General features: G+C 42.3%; 1 protein-coding gene across 2 annotated transcripts in view; it reads left to right on the top strand.

The window, feature by feature from the left end:
* NOS3 (nitric oxide synthase 3) overlaps positions 1 to 20,455 on the top strand; it is a 780,913-nt gene that overhangs the window by 376,485 nt on the left and 383,973 nt on the right. For both annotated transcript variants that reach the window (XM_069210763.1, XM_069210764.1), the window contains exons 7-8: positions 12,810 to 12,949; positions 13,654 to 13,828. In XM_069210763.1, the coding sequence (XP_069066864.1) occupies positions 12,810 to 12,949; positions 13,654 to 13,828 (315 nt within the window). The remainder of the gene's footprint in view (positions 1 to 12,809; positions 12,950 to 13,653; positions 13,829 to 20,455) is intronic.

Below are 20,455 nucleotides of genomic sequence, written 5' to 3' on the forward strand. Positions count from 1 at the left end.
CTGATAACGCAAACTAAAACATGGGCCTAACTAAAAACAAGCCAGCCATCTTAAAAGATTTAATTAAATAAATGCGCTAAAACAGAGCAAGCTATGTAGGGTAAAAGTTACTAGGTGACAGGGGCACGAGTCTGCAAGCCAAAGGCTAAGCTAACTCCTGTATCCCATTAAAACAAACTAGGATTCACTACAGTTTCTCGAGTTGGTAGTAGCTGTGCATGGTAGTTCTGGGCTCTAGGGTGTGCCAGCTGGCTTGTCTTGAAGTTCTGTTGGTTCTGGCTGGCATCAGTGGGGAGACTCTGTTGGCGCATTTGTCGATTCAGGTGGAAAGGTTCCTTACAGCCTGTTCTAGATCTGACAAGGCTTCGAGTTGGGAGGTGCTGAGGCACTGGGACCACTGTGTCTCTGTTACCTTGCCCCAGCTGTGATGGGTAGGGTTGTGGCACCTGGTGATGGTGTGTTGATCGGCAGAGATGGTGAAGTGAACTATTGTGTGGTCAGACCAGGTGAGTTCTGTGATGTGGCTGAATTTGACTTTGTTGCTGGAGGTAAAGATAGGATCGAGTGTGTGTCCGGCTTTGTGCGTTGGTTTGGTGACCTGTTGAGCAAGGCTGATATTGTTCATATTTTCCAGAAAAGTGGTGTAGTTAGTGTCGCTGGGGTCGTCGACGTGGAAATTGAGGTCAACAAGTACGATGTAGTTGTTGGAGACGATGGCTAGCAGCGCGATAAGGATGGGAATTGCATCGCAGAACGCAGGTCGGCTTCCTGGGCGTCTTTACACAAGGGTGCCTCTTATAGTTGTCTTGGTGTCGGTTTGTAGCTGGAAGTTGAGGTATTCCATGAGAGGAGAGGGGATGTCATTGGTGGTGATGCATTGGATGGTTTCCTTGAAGATGATGGTGATGCCTCCACCGTGTTTATTGGTGCAGTCTCGGTGTATCATCTTGTAGCCATTAGGTGTGGCGGTGGCTACGTTGGGGTTTGAGGAGGGGTTGAGCCAGGTTTTGGTGGTGAAGGCTACGTCGGGGGACAGTGAGGGGATGGTGTCCCAGATTTTCCATGATGTGCTTACAGAGGGATAAAGCGCTGAGCAGTATGCACTGGAGTGGCTCCGGGTGGTCTGTGGTCTTCTGGTCAGGTGTGGCACGGATCCTGTGCAGGCTGGAGGTCCTGTGTTGCAGGAGAAGGGGCAGAGATGGCAGGGGAAGGGTCCTTTGGTGGCTCTGGGGGAGGAGGTGCAGCATATGTTGTTGCGGCATCCAGGGTGTAGGACCAGGAGCTCCTTAGTGGTGTAGCTGTAGGTGGGCAGAGGGCCAGAATTCCTGGAGCTGGGCACGGTCTAGGCATGGAAGAGCACGGATGAGCTTGCCTTTGGCACGTCAGCAGCACGCCCACTGCACGGTCGCACCGTGGCCTCCATTAAATAGGTCCTGGGGGGGATGGGTGCTGAGTGGCTGGAATCAGGAGGAGGGAAAGGGCAGAAAGCGAGCGGGTTTCGGCAAGGGCTGGTGGCGAGGGCAGAAATGGGTTGCAAAAGCAAAAGGAGGCAAAATCAGGGAAAGCAAAGAAGGAGGCAAAATCAGGGAAAGCAAAGAAGGAGGAAAAATGGATGTGGACAGCAGCGAGGCAAAAGCAAAAGGAGGCAGAATAAGAGGCAAAAACAAGCAAAGCAAAGAAGAAGGCAAAATCAGGGAAAGCAAAGTAGGAGGCAACATCAGGAAATGACAGTAGCAAGGTAAAAGCAAAAGAAGGCAGAATAAGGAAAGGGCAGCAAGAGGCAAAAGAAGACAAAATCAGGAGATGGGCAGCAGTGAGGCAGCAAGGAGGCGAGCAAAGTTGGACAGGCGACAAGTCGCGGCAAAGCCTCACTATCTATCAAAGGGTGTATGCCCAGTGTTTCAATTACATCCTCCCCCCATCACTTTTGTCTCACATCTTCTTACGCACTTATCCAGGAATAGTCCTTATTTTGGAATTTAAGCACAAACGTTTTCCTATTCTTTACATTTGCAGCCTGCTCACAAAGATTTAGTGCCTCGAATTTGGTGGATCTAGGCTGAGGCTTTTATTCATACATCTCTTTCAAATTCTTAAGTCTAGCTATGTAAAATGGCCCACACAATGGGAACCATAATTCCCCATCTTTCAAAGTATATTCATGCCATTGTTTGAGCCTTACACATGTGTGCAACCCTTTCTTGGCCATCATCTCTCTAGGTGGTCATCCCTCTAGTGGGAATTTCTTTTCCTGCTCTAGAGTTTTCTGTGTCTTTGGACAAGGATTTTCCATTTTTCCCATCTAATTACAGTGGTGATCATCATTCTCTTCTCACACACAAGCCTTTCTCTCACTCTCTGAGCTAACCCTGTCAAAGGTCATTCACTCAGCGTGTGCCAACTAACACTCTCACAAGTGACCAAGGCTGTTAGAGTATGATACATACCTTCGACCCACATATGAAGTTTTTGACCAATACCCATCCTTTCCATCGTTCAAAACTAGGACCCCCCCATTCTACTCTGTCAAAAGCCTTTTTGCCATGTAATAAGAGCAGAACATTTTCACCTTTCACTTCCCAAATCATAAGTTATAGAATTTGAAAATGATTGGTTGATCGATCGGGGACATACCATACATAGTCGGCATGTATCAAAAAAGGTAAATATTTTCAAAGTCAACTCACTAATATTTTTGCTAGTATCTTGATAGTGACATTAATGAACAATATAAGTTTGCAATAAAAACATTTTAGTGGGGCTCTACTGGACTTGGGTATGGGACATAGTTAGCCCTATTGAAATCTTTGGGTAGATTAACGTTTTCCAAGGTTTCCCACTATACCAATAACAGGAAAAAGACTATTAGTGATTTAGTAATTTTGTAAAAGACAATACGGAATCCATCCTCCCCTGAACCTCTACCAGTATTCATGTTGTCAATGGCTTTTGAATGTTTGTATCTAACAATTCTAATTGGCCTGTGGTCGGTTTTGAAATCGAGAGACCTTTCACAAAATCAGTTTCAGCAGCTAATATAATTTGGTCGTCCAACCTATCAGGTGTTTCATAGTAATTGCGGACTTTGGTACGAATGTCCAATGACTGTTCAGCGTATACAATAAGGTGGCCCCAAGGATTTGTTTCAGAACCTTTGTTGATCTTCTTTAGAGGGATCTGATTTGGCAGCGGTTGTATTGACCTATCTATGAAGTGGTTCCTTTGCTCATAATTCATACCGACATGGTTACCCGAAGCACTGGGGTTCATAAAGTAGGAGGGAACCTTGCATGCTGTAACCCCAGTGCTTGTATAATAGGAAGAGGTTTTACGTTGTTATCTCTCATGTAAACACATTAAGACGAGGTTTACATTGTGAACTTGGCTGCAAATTCAAAAGTAAGGGGTTTTACATGCAAACTCTGTGACAAATATTAGAGGAAGTGACATTACACTGTTTAATAATCCTTGTGAGTATGATCCAATGGGAGCTATGCTCTATTCTACCTCTGACCACTGTCATCTATGACCAAATATATGGAAACATGAGGGCCAGTGTTAGAAGCAGGGCAAAATGGAATGGGATAAGAGAGACAATAGAGGTACAGGACTACACCACTTCTGCCTCGTCACTTGGCTGGTCAGTAAACTCTGCAGAATATATTGAATTCCTAAAAGGCAAAGAAATATTGTAATTGTCGTGTCATACAGAGAACTAAACATAGCTTCAAATAAGAATGGAGAAACCTGAACTGTAGTTCTATGTAACCAACCCCCTGTGCTTCCACATAGAAATAGTAATTCCTGAACTACACATACAAATAATAAGTATCTCAAGAAAACGTGCATATTATGTCTCCCTATGATTGTAACTACCTCAGCTTTCATCCCTGCGCACCCTCTTGGTGGAAAGACAGTCAATATCATTAATATCATAATGCTCATAAATCTGAAATTATATGTTCTTACTGAAACTTACTGAATACCACATTCATGATGTTTGAAAAGATATATATAATGATCCATCTATGCATTATCCATATTACTTCGCAGGGCACCTTGGTAAAATATAATTCAGGACTAAACAGTGTAGATAAATGTTCAAAAGAATACTTCAAGTTAGCTTCCAGAAACAACACAACTTTAGAATATTCTTTGTAACTCCTTAGCATATTTAACCCACAGCTTCAGTTCAATTTCAACTATAATTTTCATCAACAACACGATCTCAGGATCCTTCTCTATGATTCAATGGTCCATACAAACGGTCTTCAAAAGGCAAAGGGTTTCTGCAAAGGAAAACTATTACACAAATAGCAAGGCCCTGGATTCATCAAAACTATAGCACAGTTTCTTAGGACACCGTGAACCATGAAGAAAATGATGCTTGATAATCCAAGATGACCACCATTTTTCTGGAACATGCAAGCCTTACGTCTGTCGGGCATCATAGTGTACTTCCAGTATGCTGCTGTGCAAAGCACCCTTCCTGTGCAAGCTGCTTTAGTCCACTCTGCGATGACTGCTGACCTTCCTTTGACTGAAATCATGCATCCCTGTGCCTGTTCATCACAGCTAGACTTGCTGAACACCCAGCTTCACTTCCGAACAGTTTTGGTTCCCCAAGGACTTTGGTTTCCCCCCTTAACTTCTTTAAGGTCATTTGATTGGGCAGCAGTTGAGTTAACCTTCCTATTAAGTAGTTGCATTGCCCATACCTCATAGAGACATTGTCAATGCAGATCCCATGTTAAATGCAGTAGGAAGGGACTTTGAATGATATAATTCTGTGGCAAATACAATAGGATAGGGTTTTACATTGTGACCTTTCTAACAAACACAATAGGACGCTGTTTTACATTATGAATTTTATGTTAAATATAATAGTACAGGGTTTACATTGTAAACTCTATGAGTAATACAGTAGTATGGGGTTTTTGATCTTGAGCTTTGACAAACAGCAAAGGAAGTGGCTTTGCATTGTTTAACACAGAAAGTCCCACTTACGCTGATCTCCAGTTCATGGTGCTAGAAATGTCTCATTCTCGTTGTGTGCATTTGCAGTTGTGTGTTTAGTTTTCAGTTGTGTGTGAACCTAAATACTTTCAAAAAAACTAAATGTACTCGCTAGACATTGATTTATTAGGTGTGTTTGTGCTTTGCCAAGCTCTAATTTTCTAAACCACACCACATTCCTCAGTAAGCCCTGGATTGCTCTTCCTCACTACTCTGAGGGTCAACTTTTAAAGGGATGTGCGATGCTTAGTTTTGGTCCAAAAGCAAGGTGGCCTTGGAGTTTGACACCGTTTCTTTGTTGATCGTTTTCTCTTATGGGATTTTATTAGGTAGAAGAGGAGTTAGCCCAGTTAGGAAGTAGTTCCCAGTGCTCCTAACTAGTAAAGACATTGTTAACACAGACCCTTTGCTATAGACAGTAGATAGGGATTTTGCGTGGCGAACACCTTGACATATCAGTAGAAAGGGATTTTAGACCTCCCTGACAAGTGACATACCAGGGAGTTTTACAGTACAAATTATGTGACAAAGTAGAAAGGGATTTACTTTGTGAATTCCATGGCAAATACCCCAGGAAGACAATGTACTTTGTTTAACATTGAGAGACGTTTTTATTCAAATATCTAGAATTAGAAGCAATTAGATAGGTCTGGTTTTGATTGTTTGCATTTGTAATTTTATGCATAGCATTTAGTATATCTTAAATTACATTTTCTTTTTAAAATTAAAAGAACTGGCTGGACATAGCTTTATTGTGTGTTTTTGAGATTTGCTGAGTTCTGTCTATCCAGCGCACTGCACCTTCCTAAGTAAGCTTTTGCTGCTGTGGCTTGCTACCCTGAGAATCAAGGTCCAAAGAGGGTTTACATGGTGTTCAGTCTGGGTCCAACAGTAAGGTGTCTCGAAGACAGTAGAAGTAAAAGGTTCCTTCTGTGACATTTGCTGCCCTGCAATCCCTACTTGCCCTGGAAACCCATTCCCCCTAACAATTCTCACGTCTCTACAGAAATCGCAATGGAGGTACCCAGTAACCCAGAAGAAACCAAATTCAATATTGTCCATCTTCCTCTGCTCCACTCCGCTATGGCGCTACAAGCTACAACAGCTGCAGTGCTAGCCGCTGATGAAAAAAGGCAATACTGCATCAACCACTGGTGTCAGCAGCAGCGGCGCCTGTATAATGCGTCACAATGTATTGTGGATTCCCTGTGCTGTGGACTCCCTACTCCTAAGAGGGCCACAGTGTCCAAAACGGATGAGGCGATGGTGTATGGAGTGGCTTAGTGTCTGCTGCATATTGCAGTTAAAACACAAAAGGCTAAGCTGCTGTGGTGTGCCCCCTGTCTGGTGTATTGCGTTATGTACTATTTAAACTGCAGGAGGGCTTTCCTCTGAGCTGAAACCCATCTATTCTAGATTAAAATGGCAGTTGTGGGTAGAGCCTCTGATGTGCTAGAGAGCCAGCATTGCGCTCTTCAATGCCTGCATAAGCACATGCTCAGTACAGCCTGGCAAACTGATCCTATTAACCTCACTGTACCGTACATGTACGAAAAGGCACTTTAGTACATATGTGATATATATATATATATATATATATATATATATATATATGGAGACAGAGGATCTGGAGTGGCTTCATGGTTAGTGTACTGGGACAGGGGTTGGCGAGAGAGTCAACCTACATCACTGCTGTGACACAGTAATGTGTGGTCAGAGACAGAGTTCCAGAACAGAGGATAAGTGTCTGTGACTGCTAAGGGTCTCAAAGAGAAAGGCTTAGACTGTGCACTGGATTAACTGTGCTTGGTGACAACTGTAGTCACAACCTGTTGTACACACGATTTGGGAGTCATTGATCCATATGGGAATAGCTGGAGGTTATGGGTGGCCAGCCATTGTTCACTGGGCAAGAGTTCTCAAAATCAAATAAATTGACACCTGTACCCTAATGCTCTTTCCAATCTTTGTAAAGCCTCATAGGGAGAACCAGACAAACATGGTTCACAAGCAAAGGAAGAGGACTCTGCCTAGGAATGCTTGCTGCAGTTTTGTTTCAAGAGTAATTCTCTTCCAGCAAGCAGTGCGTTCACAGTGTCTTTAGCCAAGGCCTCAACAAACACATAAGAAAAACTTATATTGGGAATGCAAAACTCCCTAAATTCCAAGAGCATTGTCATACCCCTGACAGCCTAACAGTCACACACTATTAGAAGCACATACAATCCCCTAACTAATTACCAGTCACATACCACCAGAATCATTTTTACACCCCTCACAGGCTAGCAGCCTTGTCCTACTGAGAGCACTCAAACACACAAAACATGGTGCTAGGAATGCTTGCAAATGTCCTTACCACTAACAATTGCTCAGGGTACCAATAGAAACCTCGCGTATTTTGCCCATCATGCCACCTCAGATAAGACACAATCATATGTATATCAGACTTGTCCTACTCCAAAAGGAACAGTCCAGCCTGAACTGCCAGGAGGGGTCCTCTCTGAACCAGAACACAAACAATTCAAAATCGAGTTCTGCCTATTTGGGCCTCTTCAATCAGGTGCAGCTTGGTTCAAGTGACATTCTGAGAATGGAACCATATCAGGGCTTACGTTTAGTCACTTAGGGTGTTACATCAAACACTCAAAATGTGATGGGAGGAATGCTTGTACATAATATAACCACTGGCAATCGCATGCAGTAGCATTCCAGCTCATCGTATTATGGCAGATGGGATATCCATCAAGTTTGTGAAAGAGTAACCCCTCCGCCATACTACGATGTCCATGGGATATAATGGAATTGTAATATGGTGGATGGAATATCTGTCACGTTTGTGAATGAGTAACCCCTCCGCCAAACTCATAATCAGGCTCAAAGGCAGGGAGAAGCCACAACATACCCTGACAACTATGGAGAGAAAGGAGGGCATACACCCAGATCTAGGTTAAACCCTAAAGTGCGATTGCAGGAGGCTGATATGTATGGTTTGGTTAGAAAATTGTGATCCCCAGAGTACATCCTCTGAGTAGTGCAGGAAAACAGTTTTAACAGTTGTGACAACTGAACATACATACTTTCACAGGAGCAAATATGCGGTCTTATTTGTTCCACCACACTGATTTCAATTTGTGGCCAAAACATCTGTTATGGTTATGCCAGCTGCTGCTTGTCATGGCAAAATGCAAGAGAATGTACTCATAGTACTCTACCAGCGGGCCAAGGTACATGAGTGTACACAGATGTGGGCTAAAGTTGGCCACATACATATGCGCAAGGGTGAACCTCTATGGTTAATTATTGCCAGTGGCTGCTGGTGGGGATCAGTGTAGTCAATTTTTGTGTACCAGGACTCTTTTGTTCCCTCCTGTGTGTGGAAATCAGCAGGTACCATCAGAAGGTTTGTGTGTAGAATCAGGCTGCATCTCCTTCCTAGCCTGACCTGCTTCGGGGTTTGTGGTGCTTTGGTTTCTTCTCTCTTCCTGCAGCGGGTGATGATGTCATTACTAAGGTAGCCTTACATGCAGCCTGCCTGTCATTCCCTTCTCCCAGCTTCCCATTGGTTAGCATTCATGAGCTGGAATGACTCAGGTGGCGTAGGGCAGGCCCTAGTGTAGGGCATGAGTGATAGCAGATAATAGTATGCTGGATTGACACCAGTCTAACTTGGCACAACTTAGAACTCCGCTATGTCCACCAGGATGGACTTTCTTCTCAAATTGATAATGAAATCACAGATGCATTAGCATTCCAATGAGAGTGAAACCGATTCTGCCCCACAATAATGACAGAGAAGAATACATTTGCAAAGCATAAAGGTTTATTTACAAATGAGTACAATTGCAAATCTCAAATTAAATCAATTAAGCATATAGCAAAATTCAGCTTAATATAGCATAGACGAATGGGATAAAAACAATTTAATTAAGTGGATACAAAGTTCCGCAGGTTATTAGAAGGAATTTATGTGAATCAATGTAAAAGCTAGTTTCCCTAGGTTATTAGAAGCAATATATATATATATATATATATATATATATATATATATATATATCAAGCTAAAACCTAGGGCCTCATTTACAAGGCCCTAGCGTCACATTATGCCACCAGAGTGTAATGTTTTTGGCGCTTCGGTGGCACAGTGTGTCAGCCCATATTTACAAGGCTACTCAAAGCTACCTCCCATAGGTTTTTATGGCCTTACAAATATGGACCCCTTTCAAGCATAACGCTGCATTAAAAGGGCATTTTATGGGTGTTTCTTGGGGTGTTCCCTTGCAACACCCATGGAAAACGAAGGAATCGGACACATTCCCACATTTACAGGTATGAGGATGCATCAGCTTCCTGCGCCACCTCAGGGGTGGTGTAACAATGACGCATTGGGGAGAAATATCTTTATTTCTCCCCGTTATTTCCTCTTTTTATGTGTGTTGCATTCTGCAGCACACATGGAAAGAGAAAAACACTCCTTGTGACTGATTTGGTGCAGGAAGGTATCCCTTCCTGTACAAAAATAGTCATCCCCGCAACACAGGCATTCTTGCACCATGGTGCAAGGGTTCCTGTGTTGGCGCTAGGCAGCAATTTGTGTGCCAGTGCACGGTGAGAAGACAGAAATGTGCTGCATCTTGTAGATATGGTGCATTTCTGCCCTTTCCCGGTGGCGCAGGTAGCGCAGGCCCTAGCCCTAGTTTAGCGAAGGCCCTAGTTTCCACAAGAGAAACTCACTAATACGAGCTACGATTGTGCGCAGGCTCAGCAAATATAGCGTCGAAAGAGGAGCCAGATGAAGGTTCCTATTAACATGAGAAGGAATGTGCTTGCTCTCAAGAGTATCTATATGAGGAAAATAAGGAGTATTTAATCTCAATAGAAGGGAGTAGTGGCTGCCTACTATGGTTGACAGGGGCAAGTGATCTAACTAACAAACTTCACATAGCGTTAAAACGCAACAATTCATACAAATGATACAATCTTCAGGTTCCCACCGAAAGAAACCAATCGGAATTCAGCATAACTGCTGCATTCAGGATCAGCCTCCTTCTCAGGAATAATACAATGCCAGCTTCTTCCATCACAGCAACCCACCTGAAAAGACCATAAAGGAGTAGTCATTAACCTACAGGTGCTGAGAATCATCGTCCAAATTTGCTAATGGCTATGCAACGACCTTCAAAATGTAAACAAAAACATGACCTTTCTAACTGAGAACACAAAAACTAGTGCGTGAAACAAAGAAGGGCTTATGCACAGCAAATTAAAACACACCATTTATTTCAAAATGAAGTGACAGCACATGTGCGCTGCCCAGGCCTGGCCTAAAAACAAAAAATAGCCAGCGTTCTGAGTCACAATTTGAAATAGGTGTATACATAGGTACATAGGTTCAAATTCTGGTTAGGTAGGATCAGTAGAATAAACACTACATAATATGTATATTGCAATTACTAAGGGCCAGATGTAGGAAGCACTTTGCGAGTCGCAAACGGCAAAATTTGCCGTTTGCGACTCGCAAATGCGTGATTCCTATGCAGAAATGCATTTTGCGAGTCGGGACCGACTCGCAAAATGCATTTCCGAATCGCAAATAGGAAGGGGTGTTCCCTTCCTATTTGCGATTCGCAATGGTATGCAATTCCATTTGCGACCGCGTATGCGGTCGCAAATGGAGTCGCAGTTACCATCCACTTGAAGTGGATGGTAACCCATTCGCAAACGGGAAGGGTTCCCCATGGGACCCCTTCCCCTTTGTGAATGGACCCCATATTATTTTTTCAGGGCAGGGAGTGGTCCAAGGGACCACTCCCTGCCCTGAAAATTCCGAAACTAAAGGTTTCGGAATTTTTTTAAATGCAGCTCATTTTCCTGTGAGGAAAACGGGCTGCACTTCAAAAAAAAAAAAAACTTTATTTAAAAGGCAGGTCGCTAACATGGAGGCTTGCTGACGTCAGCAGGCCTCCATGTTAGCGAGTGCCTATACTCGCAATGGGGTCGCAAACTGCGACCCACCTCATAAATATTTATGAGGTGGGTCTTTGCGACCCCATTGCGAGTTGCAGAAGGTGTCTGAGACACCTTTCTGCATGTCAAATTGCGACTTGCAATTTGCGAGTCGCACAGACTCGCAAATTGCAAGTCGCAATTTGATTTTTTCCTACATCTGGCCCTAATTTCTTTGTAAAGAGTTTTGCTGCGGAGACAAACGGAGGTTGGTACTGTCTACTGAGGCGTATAGGTGCAGCGTACTACTAGTGCAGCACAGGGCCAGTGTGATTGTGGCCTACTTAAGAACTTATGTGGACCCCGATCTCCAGGCAAGCAGTGTAGTCTGGATTGGTAAATGCTGGGACATGGGAAACGTGCGTCGCAGAATACTATTGTGAGGGTTTGGGTATCTCATTGGCAGATCCATTTTTGGAGGGAGATGTCATCTGGCGTCTAAGCTGCTGTTCCCAACCTCATCATTGAACTGAACTGAAAAATGCAGTCCTGCTTAAAATGATTTTTGATGAAGTTTTTTAGTTTTTGTATTTGCAAGAAACTCGCAAGGTGTACACAGTATTCAAGATACAGATGGCTAATGTCTAATTTAAGATAATTTGTCCCATGCTATGCGTTTGAAGGCTTCAAAAAAGAAAGTGGTATTTAACTGTATCAGTGAGTTGTCAATAACCCTAAATTAATACATTTGAAAAAGCATTGTGCTGAAAGAGTAATAGATTAGGGGTCCAAGGGCAATGTTATTTAAACGACTTCTGTCAATCCTGTCTAATCCACTAATACAATTCCTTGCACTTGGAGCCTGTTAGTCATATGTAGTCACTCATATAGATGCCAAAACTGAAAGCAGGACATGAGGAATCCTCCAGCTGGTCTTGCACACCCCCCGCCCACCTCCCCCATTTCTCTTTGCCACAGGATCAGGGACATTTGCAGCCGCCAGTTCCAGCTCTACTCTCAAGGGAGCTCTCCCCTATTTAATGACGTCTGTCACGGTTTTCCTTCAATTTTTTCCTGCAAATATTGCAGCCACTACTGTTTTTCACCGACTTCTATCCAAGCATTCTGTGACCTACTGATTCTTTATTAGTGTTGTCACCCAGGCACAGAACAAGCAGTCACGCTGCGTTGCCCACTGCATATCTGCTAATTCGTTTTAAACACAGGTTGGAAGGAATCTACCCAACACTGCCAGCTTTTGTGTGCTTCGTGCACTTCTGTCATTGGTATGACCTGAGAGTACTGTGGGTTGTACGGATGCCCCAGGATTGCACAACACTGTGCTTGTGAGTATTAGCCTTTAGTTGTGCTCTTTGGCCTCGAGGACAGGTGCAGTGCTGTTAAAATCAGCAGGGCTGCTCTGTTAGAGCGACTTGTCAAAGCACGTACTTGCTGCAGCGGCACGAGGACCACGCCCACCGTCCCCACTCCCAAACCAGACCATCAGAGCACGAGAAGATTTCACGAGCGCCCTGTCAAACTGCCCTTTCAGAGTTTATGAGCATTTAGCAAAGTGTAAGTCACTGTTGGACCATATTTTTTCAAATTTTTTCCTGGGAGGAGAATCCCCTGAATCCTCTTCAAGAAAGTCAGGCTCACTAGCTTGCTCCACTCAAGCTTTGGACATTATTGTCCATGCAGGCAGCGGGCAACACTGGTACTGGAGGTATGTGGTGGTAGTTGGGGCAATGAATGGTGACCTTGTAATAAGAATGTATGGTGCTGCACTTATTTTGTTTCACAATTTAGCACTGGAGAACCTATCTGCTTATATGATGTTTCCCTTCTAGCTGTGTACTCGCCTGGGCTGGAAGCCGAAGAACGGGCGATTTGATGTCTTACCTCTGGTGCTCCAGGCCAATGGCAAAAATCCAGAACTCTATGAAATTCCAACCAAGCTCATTCTTGAAGTGCCTCTTTGCCACCCAACGTAAGTGTGCTTGAAGCGCCCGGCGTACATCAAATTATATCAGTTCACTGCTTAATTTGTGAAAAAAATATGTGGGAGGCCAAGGTATTTCTTGAGCACCAAAGGCCTTCAGTTCTGAATGTGAGTCGCACAATTTCAAGGCCATACAGTCTGGATTCCACCTTATGTCTCCTTCTTCCAAAACCCTACACTTCAGTGTATTTACCTATCTCTTGCACTGCTTCTTCCAGGGTTTACATGTCTTCTCTTCCTTTTTCTTTCTTCAATTTCTGCATTTTACTCTCTTTTGCTCTGGGTCAAAGACGATGAAAAATAAGTACTAGTCCCCAGAAATGAGTACCAGTGCCCATCACTTGCAATCACCGATACAAATTAAGCATTGCCTACCACCCAGCATACATTTCTCTTCGCCTCTATACTGTGCTCCAGTGGCCTATGTATGTACTAGTCAGCTTTTCAGCTCTGCAGAGTTTTCAACGGCACCAGTCTTGTGGGAATATTAAAAATACCATGTTTTCACTGTTTTCCGGATATGCTGGGTGTTATGGGCGGGTGTTGAATGCATTCCCTGCTTTGTGTTCCCTCTACTGAGGATACATTGAGTACCATTACTCACCCATGTTCTTCTCTCTACCTACCAAGGACTTGGTTTGCCCTCCTTGGATGACCTCTTCTTCTGTGCCTGTCCTCCTGCTCTCCTGTAGGTATGAGTGGTTTGCTGACCTAGGCCTGCAGTGGTATGCCCTGCCTGCCGTTTCCAACCTGCTGCTGGAGATTGGAGGGCTGGAGTTCCCTGCGGTCCCCTTCAATGGCTGGTACATGGTAACCGAAATTGGGATGCGCAATTTATGTGACAGCCAAAGATATAACATTTCAGAGGTGAGCACTGCATTATTTCCACTAATTCAGAAGGTAAATATTTGTTTTAAGACCCTAACTGCAATCAAGATAATAATCCTGTTTTGAAGCAAACTCCCATTAGTAACTGAACGCCGATTCCGAGTGCACATGTACTGTTTCCCCGTGTGTAAATCACATACCCGATTTTTCATGATGAAGATCTTGTCGGTAAATAGAACGAAATTCCGATTTGTGAAAATTAGAGTTTCACACCGTTTGCTCACCCTAGAAAAAATTCCAGTTGTGAAAAATTGAATTTGTTTCACTGATTGCTAACAAAATCTTGCCAGGTTTCACCTGCTAAAAACATGTGAACAAATGTCACTGAGTACGTAATATGTACATGTGCTCCTTTTTGCATATGTGCTTGACTCCGGCCCTGTTTCAAGTACACCTGTAATGCAGTCAGACCTTCTGGTGTGATCAGGGCCCAAAAAGGCAATTAACGGATGTACTAAATATATTGTTTATACGTAATGATCTATTTGTATAAAGAGAGAACCCGAAAGGGGACATGAATTTTAGCAGCATGTTCTATTTCTTTTTTGCAATTGAGGGGACTTCCAGACATAATGATAAACCACCTGTTTGAATGCAATATTGAATCATAAAGAGCCTATTACCCAAATTATTTTAGATATACCGTGTACAACTATATATTTTGTTAGACTTCCAATAGTTTGAAAATTATAATACATGAACATGACATCATACCCGTGAATCGTTTCCCTTAATTTCTGGGTATAACATTCGAAGAGCTGTCAAAGAAATACTCTATATTGATTGTGCACCTTAAAATGTTTATTTACTTCCTTCATTTAGTCTGAGAAATAGGCCCTCTAAGCTTGTAAGAAAATGAATAACCTCACTGGGGAAGTAACTTGTTGATTTTTTTGCATCAAATTTTATATAACAGTAGTGTTTTTTCACGGGAACACGAGCTTACACCTGAAATTCGCTATGGTATTGTTTAATTTCTGGGTTTCCTCACTAAATCGGAACTAGAGAAATTGGACTAGAATTCAGCAATTTTTAAAACAACCTTCATAATGAAACACTGGCCCTCATTCCTAGATAGTCGCTATTGCAAAATCTGTCACAAATAGGTTTTTGCCCCCGATTCAGGTAGAATTCGGCATATGATAAACTTGTGAAATTTGCATAGGACAGAGATGTTGGAAACATATACAGTAATCAAGGTGTTAAAATTCACCACAACACGATCGCTTATCCTTCATTTCAGCATCATTAATTCCAATCAGGGCGGCAATACTGCAAGTTATGGTTGATGGGAGCCAAACCACAACAATTTACTGAAACCTGATAATCTATTTCATCTCAAGTTTTAGCTCGGACAGTTCAGCACTGCTGTTCCTGTTGATCCAGCAGCAACACGCACTACCCTCCCCAACATTAAAGCTACCGATTAGCAGAGAAAACATCAAACAGAAACTGGGACCACTCATCACTAAACTCTAGATCGAAAATTATTTTAAGAGGTTTATTACAGAATCCTTAATATAAACGATACAGAAATATGCATAGATTTCCACGTATGCACAGATACAAGAACAAAATCAGAAGAAGAATCCCTATTTAGGCAGTTAAGTCTCTACAGATACTAAGTGTCAAACTCATAAAGTGTATTAACAGCTTTCAAAGGGAGAAGACGGAAGCTTCAGATCTCTCGGACAGAGCCCTAAAGAGGTAAATGAGAAGTCACCCTGAACCTTCAAAACGAGGGATTGTTATGCACATTTTATGCATGAACAATTAGCAGAACTGCAGATATGGCATGGTTAGGTCGCCGTGGCAAATCAAAAGCAACATCGTAATAATTCAAACTCTTAGCAATAACCCATTTCCTAAGGTAAAAATGAAATCTTCTGTTTGCCTCCTCAGCTAATTCACTCCAGAAATGTACAATAAATAATGAAACATCTATCAAACAAAAGATCAGATAATTAAGTTCTTGTGCAGGCCTACAATGGAAATTCCAGCGGAAACCCTTCGAAATGATACACAGAGTACACTGTGAAAAGTTTCATTCACAACACATGTTTTTTAAAGACAATCAGCATTTCCATCATAGTACTCTGCGCTCTGCAGAAACTGTGGAGAGAGAAGACTTGCAACAGGTCACTGATTGGGAAAGAAATGAGCAGGAGCATGACCAGCAGAACACCATCAACTTCATCCATTCTAATAAAATGGGGTCTTTCATGGAAATGTGACATAACTACACTATATTAGAGCATTGGAATGTTGAGAGCGCCACTGAAGACAGTGAAGTAGCTTCAGGCATAAAGTGGCTGTTATAAGCCTGGAGCTCCGACATCCCAATGTTGCCTTCATGTTTCTCCTTTTTAACGTTCTACCCTTAGTGGGTTTTATGTTCTAACAGCCCTTATGCCTAGGGCTATACTGGTTGTTAAAGGCCCTCTCCCTCGTTATAGGCCCGTGCCGGAGTGTTCAAGGCCTTTAACAACCGGTATAGCCCTCGGCAGTGGGATATAAAGCTATATTATTAATCACCCTTCTAACCAAAATAACTAAGTTGTTCCAAGTGCATCTTCTTTAGTTCAATGGTCATGTCCATATGAATAATTAACTCACTAATCTGCCTAAATAATGTCACTCAAAATGTGCACTCAAAAAAAGTTTAACAGTGTCATATTTATCCCAGGAAAAAAATTCCAGCTGATAAATCTGTTTAAATAATGATGAGGGCCACTGTGTTTTGTTGCAAAGCATTCTTCGTTCTAAGGTTTGTCATTGAACTTGTTGCTCATGGGCAGTGGTGTATGTAGTCTTTAAGCTTTGTGCAGCATTTGAATGCAGTAGGATGACTGTTATGCACTGCACTCATGGGTCTGTGTATGGTGAGGGAGTTCACTGCCCTGCAAAACTTATACATTACACAGGGACATGGGGTGAGAGGAATTCCCTTTGTAATTTACAGGAACAATCAAGATTATTGATAACCCCTCTGCACTGTAACAGATTATACATGGCCAAAGGGCGGGATGGATAGAGCTGTTGAGGTTTCAATAACAAAAGTAACAAAGGTGCTGCAAGTGGGAGATGGTTCCATGGAACTAACAGTAATACAGTTCATCCATGAACTGGGAGTGAAAGGACCTATCAAGTCACATAACCTTTCAGCATTCTGATGCCATTCAATTCTGTTATTACTAAGACCCCCCAACAATAGCTTTTGAGTCAGCCCTTCGCCAGTCAGGACACCTTCACTCCACTCCTAAAGCCAAACAACAAACAATGTTTTTGCTGATTTCACTAGTAGCTTGCATGTTCTGTGCAGTAAAGAAAGCTGACTACACTAAGAGACCATTTACACATTGGGTGGCATCCAGTTGTTGATGACACTTCTTATTTTGAGTTAAAACAGGATTGCAAGTACTCAGTGTATTTAGAAAACAGACAAAAATTTGGGAGCAATGGTCCTGTCATACCACTTGGAACAGCCTTAAAAGCATGTTTTTAAGACCCTGAGTCTGCAATACCGCATGCAGTATTGTTCTGCTTTGTTACAAGACCACTTATTGGGCCTTAAATATGGTCTAGAGGCTGAGCATTTGTAGACAGAATTACCAAACCATGCAGGATTTAAGACTGCCTGCTGTTTTAAAATCTCAATTTGAGCCTACCCTGGTGCTATGTGCCCAATTCATTTCCAGTGTTTTCCCAAATATAAATATTATATACGTGGTCATAGCTGAAACTAGAGACAACCTTGACATAAAATTGTCCCTTCGAAGTACTGATGGCCCACGTCAAATGTATTAATACTTTTGCCCCCCTCGTAGATGAAGCCTCAGTAACTCTGCCCACAAGAGCACTAAGTTAGGTTCTACCATTGATGTCTCACCATCATCAGTATTCAAGGCATTTGTGAGCCACCCTTCGGCAGCCAGACGACAAAGTGACATTCTCAACACTTCTCTTAAGAAAATCACTAGATCAGTTTAATACCAAGTTAAGACAGCTCTTGTAGTACTGCTACTAAAATAACGTTCCTGGACCCCTCAGTTTTGTCACATTGTTCCTCCAATTTCTAATGTGCCTCACCAAGCCAACTTACAAGAGAGAGCTGCTATGCACACAATTCAGTCTTTCATTATAGCTTCTCTGTTAAAAGGTGTCCCAGATTGCCTACAATTGACGTCATGCATGTGGGGTTAATTATTTATGTATTTCATTCAATGCCTTAATTTCTTTTTTCAATTAACTTCCCTATAAGAATGGCTTGCTCGCACCCAGTGCTCAAAAGTCACAACAAGACAACGGACAGCATTCTGTGAAACTCTTTAATGAATGCAGACACTAAGAAAAGGGTTTACTTAGCTAGTCACTATATGGTATATGCTGGGGTATTATATTCAAGCATTTCTGTGGTGCTTTCTGACCTCTTGTCAAAGCCTGGAAGCACGTTCAAAATAGATAGATAGTTACCAAACCAGGTTTTTATTTCTCACCTGAATTCATAATGGTCACTAATCGTTATTATCCTCAATGGGGATTTATACCAGGACTTGCTTGTTTGTACTGGGAAGAAACTCCCACTAAGGTGGCCTTTCTTTTTTTTTTTTTTTTAAAGGGGTAATTTTGTGGTGGAGGTCAATCTTGCACTGAACCTTGTCCTTTGATTGTAAAACATGAGACTGGATTGCCCAGTGTGCAGAGGACTTTCAAAGATATTCTTCTTACCACTACTAAATAGTGAAGAGCTTTGAGAACTGGTGTGAATTTGGTCCAGTCTGTTTAAGTTCAGGGTTTACTTGGCTGCTTCATTTGAGTTCTTTGCAGTTTGCCCAGTGTTTTTCTAGAGTCCAATAAAAAGCCAACTTGAATAATACAAATAGGCTATCACCCAGGGACGAAATGCCTGTGTAATGTATTGGAAGTGAAGATACAGCGAAATAGCCTCATCATACAGAATGGCTTATTTCTCACTTTGTTTATTTAGTATTAAAGTGTGAGCTTTGAGCCAATGGTCAGGCCACGGTTTATTACTTGTTATTGGTGGGTATCCAATATTAAATGGCAAAAAGTATGTATTGTTATGATTGTGCCAGAATCCACAAGTAGTAATGCAATTTATGTTGATGATTTAAGTTTGAGGTGATTTCTTTAGCATCCAGTGTTAAACAGCCATTAAACATTTGCCCAATTCATAGGTAGCATTAAAAGTTTGCTCCAGTTTTAGATGATTTGATCAACATTATCATAGTTGTAGATGTGAAATTGAACAATTACACAAGGTTGAGAAGACAGGCTAAAGAAACATTAAAAAGTAGGACTTTTATCGCTTCAACTACTGGGCCAGATCCATACTTGAATAGCACAGGGTGAAAATTTGAAAGAGTTTACTGAGACAATTGGAGATTTTTCATTAAGTTAGGATTCCATCCATTGCAACACCGTGCCCTGAACACATGGTATTTTGGACTAGCAGCTGGTGATCGCTTGTGTCAAATGCTGACAATAGGTCTAGTAGATGTAGAGCAGCTCCTCTGTTATTGTCTGGGGAGATCTTGAGGTTATCCAAATAGAAGATCAGGTCTGATTCTGTACTTATTCTGGGGAAGAAATCCTTTTGTTTATTCAATAGTAGTCTGTGTTGATCAATGAAGGATGTGGCCTCGAAGTTCTAGGAGATAATAGAAGTGGGTGATATTTTGACCTTCCCAGATTCCTTCTGAAATGCCTGGAGAGTCCAGAATGCTCCAGACTATTGCCTTCTGGGCCTCTCCTACCTTACCAGTGCTGTACAGTTTACCCATAGCTTGACATGAAGCCTTCGGGGTTATGCACCTCACATACCTGCTTTCTGTGGCAGAGGCTCTAATCTGTGCCATGTGACAGTTAACACTTTTGCACTCCAACCCCATAAGGCCACTGAGATCTTCCACTGTATTAGTACCATGGTTAGAAGACCCTACAAACCCCTCTTGGCCAACAGATCATTCCAAGTAATGGCTCCCTCTGTGTGATTAACTGCTGCGCCATCTTTAAACTATTGAGAACAAGACATTCTTCAGTAAATCACTGATTGCTTGACTATTCCCTTCTAAATATTTCAGTAACATCTTCCCACATCTCTATCTATTGTCATCATCCTGTGGGCCATTCATTTTTAGCATTCAAACCTTATTTAACTTTAAGAAGCCTCCTTATAGTAAGACAAGTCAATACCACAGAGGTGAGAAGGGCCTTGCTGCAAAAGTAATGTAGGAACTGTGGAACGAAGTGAAGGGGATCTCCTTGTTGAGCTCATAGTCATGCAAGTTGTGGTGGCACAGGGACTGAGAGTGTCTCTTGCCAGGCTAACATTAAGAAAAGTAACAAAGGACCTGGAGGTTAGTGAGGGAGCTCTTTACATAGGACACATTAACAGTTTGTGGAGTAGCATGTGATGAGGGGAAGGTACTGAATGTGCACTATTTCGTTAAGCCTTTCAGAGTTCCCTTGTTGGCAGCATCTGGATCAAAGTGGCATACTAGTAATACAAAATGTCCTTTCCTTAATTGCTTGGAACTTTACATCTCTCGCCTTCATTTGAGGATGCTCTGTTTGATTCAATGG

This window comes from Pleurodeles waltl, chromosome 10, assembly GCF_031143425.1.
Source record: "Pleurodeles waltl isolate 20211129_DDA chromosome 10, aPleWal1.hap1.20221129, whole genome shotgun sequence".
In the NCBI taxonomy this organism is placed as follows: domain Eukaryota; kingdom Metazoa; phylum Chordata; class Amphibia; order Caudata; family Salamandridae; genus Pleurodeles; species Pleurodeles waltl.